The sequence below is a fragment of the Chenopodium quinoa genome, unplaced genomic scaffold (genome assembly GCF_001683475.1).
Source record: "Chenopodium quinoa cultivar QQ74 unplaced genomic scaffold, ASM168347v1, whole genome shotgun sequence".
NCBI classification, from domain to species: Eukaryota; Viridiplantae; Streptophyta; class Magnoliopsida; order Caryophyllales; family Amaranthaceae; genus Chenopodium; species Chenopodium quinoa.
The window spans coordinates 1,843,882-1,848,370 of NW_018743327.1; the positions used below are offsets into that span (position 1 = coordinate 1,843,882).

At 34.9% G+C, this 4,489-nt stretch overlaps 1 protein-coding gene across 1 annotated transcript; it reads left to right on the plus strand.

Annotated features, from left to right (window-relative positions):
* Window positions 1-362: 362 nt before the first annotated feature.
* LOC110737384 (CO(2)-response secreted protease-like) lies at window positions 363-4,111 on the plus strand. The gene is made up of 7 exons (XM_021917738.1): window positions 363-1,074; window positions 1,356-1,896; window positions 1,990-2,090; window positions 2,384-2,626; window positions 2,730-2,844; window positions 2,960-3,173; window positions 3,396-4,111. Exons 1-7 carry the CDS (start codon window positions 911-913, stop codon window positions 3,944-3,946), a joined length of 1,929 nt encoding a protein of 642 aa, XP_021773430.1. The 5' UTR covers window positions 363-910; the 3' UTR covers window positions 3,947-4,111.
* Window positions 4,112-4,489: the final 378 nt, after the last annotated feature.

Below are 4,489 nucleotides of genomic sequence, written 5' to 3' on the forward strand. Positions count from 1 at the left end.
GATAATTATACAAAAGCTAGTAAGATAAACATACAACTATATACAAATATATCCGACAAATATTAACTAAAGATAATATCTATCAATAACTAATACTAAAATAGTAACCGCTGACATCATCTTATTCAAAAATTTAACACATGTCATGCTGTCTCTAAAAATTTTCCCTCCAAAATTATAAATGATGTCATAAATTTTTTATTTTTTTATTACATTTCGGTAAACTATATTATTATTAATATCAATTTCTGAAAAACAATCTATTTTTTCTGACATTATATTTTTTTTCTTCCTCAAATATTGCTTTCATCATTCAATTTTTCTATGAGCTTTATTTTTTTTTTCTTTTAATATTTGATGTATAATTTGTTTTGAGATTTTTTTGCTTTTAATTTGATATGAAAAAATAAACAAATATAGAAAATTTATTTGTTCAAATCGTGTATCGCACGAGACGTACTAAAGTGAGATAATTTTTGGTGGGATTCGTCCCTCATAAACAATATTACTTATTTTATTTTATTTTAAAATCATTAATTTATTTATAAACTTCATTATTTATTCATTTATTTATTTATCGTGGTTGACTATTGACTTATATATTTTTTTTAAAGGGTTGACTATTGGCTTATATTTATATAGGGACTTCTATATTTTAATTAATACTCAATATTAATTTAAGACCCGAGCATGGCTCGAGCATTATCTAGTTTTATAAAAAAAATTTAGCCATAATGTAAATTTTATTTTGACTTATTGATGCAAGTGTCGATTCGGGTGAATGTTTGGTCGTGTCAAGTTGGGTCATTTCATTTTAAGGCAGATGAGGATGTTAAAGGCTAGGTCAGTTTTTGACTTCTTTATGTAAGTATGTAATAAGGCAAAATTTTCATATGTAAGTACGTACATTATGAGTAGTAATATAACACAATATCAGCTTACCATTATTGTTACTGTTTCAGGAATATGGCCTGAATCTCCAAGTTTTACCGATGAAGGTCTTGGAGAGATACCTCCAAGATGGAAAGGAGCTTGCATGGAAGGATCCGACTTCAAGAAGTCTGATTGTAACAGGTACTTACTCGGAATTTTGTCGCTTGATTCACTTATCTTACTTGCTCAGTTCCGATTTATCACACCCTTTGTTTTTTGCACATAGCTTTAGGTGATCAGGTTGAAGGGTAGTTAATCTGGTTATCAATTGTTTGTAGTTCATCTCGAGACATGCATATATCTATGACTATTTGTATTATCACTTGATTTTCCGGAACAAGGATTAAAGGGCAAAATATGCTGCTATGTGTGCTATCCTAAGTAAACATATTTACTTGTATGTTTTAATATACTTTTCACAGGAAATTAATTGGAGCAAGAAACTACATCCAACAAGGCGGCTTTGGAAAATACAGCAACTCCACAGCCACCAAGTCAAGTGATTCAGCACGTGATCACGACAGCCATGGAACTCATACAGCATCAACTGCAGCAGGAGTCCAAGTTATGAATGCTAGTTATTTTGGATTAGCACAAGGCACGGCAAGAGGTGGTCTACCATCTGCTAGGCTTGCAGTTTACAAGGCCTGCACAATAGACAATTGCTCTGGTTCCACAATATTGAAGGCTATTGATGATGCTGTCAAAGATGGTGTTGACATAATATCAATATCTTTGGGCATGGATTTACTTTTACAAGCGGATTTCTTGAGTGACCCGATAGCCATTGCAGCGTTTCATGCATATCAAATGGGGGTTATGGTGGTATGCTCAGCCGGAAATAGTGGTCCTGACCCATATACTTCAGTGAATACAGCCCCGTGGATATTTACTGTTGCTGCTTCCAATATTGACAGGGATTTAGAATCAACCGTGCTCTTAGGAAACAATGCGAGTTTCAATGTGAGATGACACGTCCGAATACTTATACACCATTGTACTACATTGACTTAGAAAGTTTGGCATTCATGATGATTGATTTCATTTTCTATGTAGGGGTCTGGCATCACGTTGTCAAATCTTACTATCTCTAGCCAGTATCCACTAGCATTCGCAGGAGATATGGCTTCTGCATTCACCCCTTCATCAGAAGCGAGGCAAGTCTTGTTCATTAATTTCCAGAACCAAGTATCCTCAGATTGAAGAGACTCTAAACACACCATTATGCTACAATCATACCCATGTCAGACTTTTGACATAAGTAAAAGGATACTCAAAAACTGATCTTTAGTCTAAAATCATCGAAATTTGTCATGAAGTAGCATTTTCAGACAAGACACATATCAGCATAGTCTATCAGACATGAATTCCCAAGTTAACATACTGTGGATGTAGGAGCTAATAGTATAGTCCTAATATCTCAATATTTAACACTCAAGTTTTCTTGCAGCAACTGCTATCCAGGATCTCTGGATCCTAAGAAAGTGGCTGGGAAAATATTAGTTTGTTTGAACAATTATCCTACTATATCACGGCGGATAAAAATGTTGGAGGTACAAGATGCAGGTGCAAGGGGCTTGTTATACATCAGTAATGTTGAAAAAGGTGTACCATATGATTCAGGTTCTTTCCCATTTATACAAATTGGAGAAGATGATGGAATTCAGATACTGAAGTACATTAATTCTACAAGGTATGTGATTTCATTAAACCTTAAATTGTCTTTGATGCTAGAAATTTTTGTCAAAACGTATCTTAAGGTGAAGTACGAAAATGACTTCCAATGTCCACTACAGGGAACCAACAGCGACAATTTTGTCAACCGTCTCTGTGGAAAAATACAAACCAGCACCAACTGTTGCAGAATTCTCATCAAGAGGTCCTGGCGAATTCACTGAAAATATACTTAAGGTACAAGTTAGTACACTCTTAGACGGTCTTAGTGTTGATAGGTTCACCTAGACACAAAATTATATACTAATAAGTTAGATATCTATTCAATATTCTGTTTCTTATATCATTGCAGCCAGACATTATGGCTCCTGGGGTTGCAATACTTGCAGCAAATATTCTAGAAATTGAACCAGGACAAGAATCTGTTGAAAAAGAGCCGTCGAAATTTGCTATAAAATCCGGAACATCCATGGCTTGTCCTCATGTAACTGGTGCTGCGGCTTTCATTAAGTCCATACACCCTGAATGGACACCTTCCATGATTAAATCAGCTTTGATGACAACAGGTAATACTGCAACAGTGCAACTCCCCATATTTTTACACTGTAAATACTCGAATACATATCCTGCTTGTTTATTACGGAGTACAATACAAGTTATACAGTCATACAGACAAAAACTTACAGCAAAGACATGTTTAACAATAGAGCTTGCAAGTAGATAATCATTACTATATGTTATATAACAATGTTCCAGTGAACTCATAACCTTTCTCATATATCTTACAGCAATTGTTGCTGATAACATCGGGAAAGGTTTAACAAATAGTTCCGGAGACATTGCTAATCCACACGAAACTGGAGCTGGGGAGATAAGTCCAGTAAAAGCCCTTGATCCAGGACTCGTATTCCCAACCACTACAGAGGATTACTTTCATTTCTTATGTTATTGTGGATATAAAGAGAAAGTCCTTCGATCTATGTCAAGCACAAAATTCAGTTGTCCAAAGGATACTTCAGACGCGATAATATCCAACATAAATTATCCATCCATCTCCATAGGTGAACTGAAACGTGATCACGAAAAAAGAGTTACTAGGCATGTTATCAATGTTGGATCATCAAATGCATCATACACCGCCACTGTACAAGATCCAGAAGGCTTAAAGGTAAATATATTTCCAAAGCAGATAGATTTTCACAAGGGTTCTACCACAGCTATATTCAATGTTTCATTCCATGGGAAACAAGCTCAGAAAGGCTATAATTATGGCTCATTAAATTGGTTCGATGGTGTACACAATGTTCGAGTTGTATTTGCTGTAAATATCGTAGATTGATTGAGGAACCACAATCCCACACGCACACCAACAATATAACCAATAATTTATACATTCCTTACAAATGATATATAGGAAAAAGATTCATTCTTTCTGCTAAATGTATAATATATGCTGTAACATGTGTATATTTCATACTTACCTCGATGATTTATCATTTGAATATAGTATAGTGTATGAAGCAGTCTGACATCATTTATCCTACTACATTTGAATGTATTTATTTAAAGGAAAATTTGCGAAAAAAGGTCCATTTAAGTGGATTATCTTGTGAGATCTCCTAACGTGTTTATGGCTCACTCTTGTAACCCTATATATATTTGATCAATGGAATCAATCCAATCTGAGGAGTTTACACAAAATCTAACATGGTATCGTAGCACAGGTTTTGATCAAACCTCGTTTCTGCGATTTTTTTTTTTTTTACTTTTTATTTCTCCTAAACCTAGCTGCCCACCTCCCTTCACCGCACCTCTAGCCGCCCACCATGACCAAGGACGGTGACAATTCATCTTCCTCTTCCCCTGAATATCATCCAGCCTT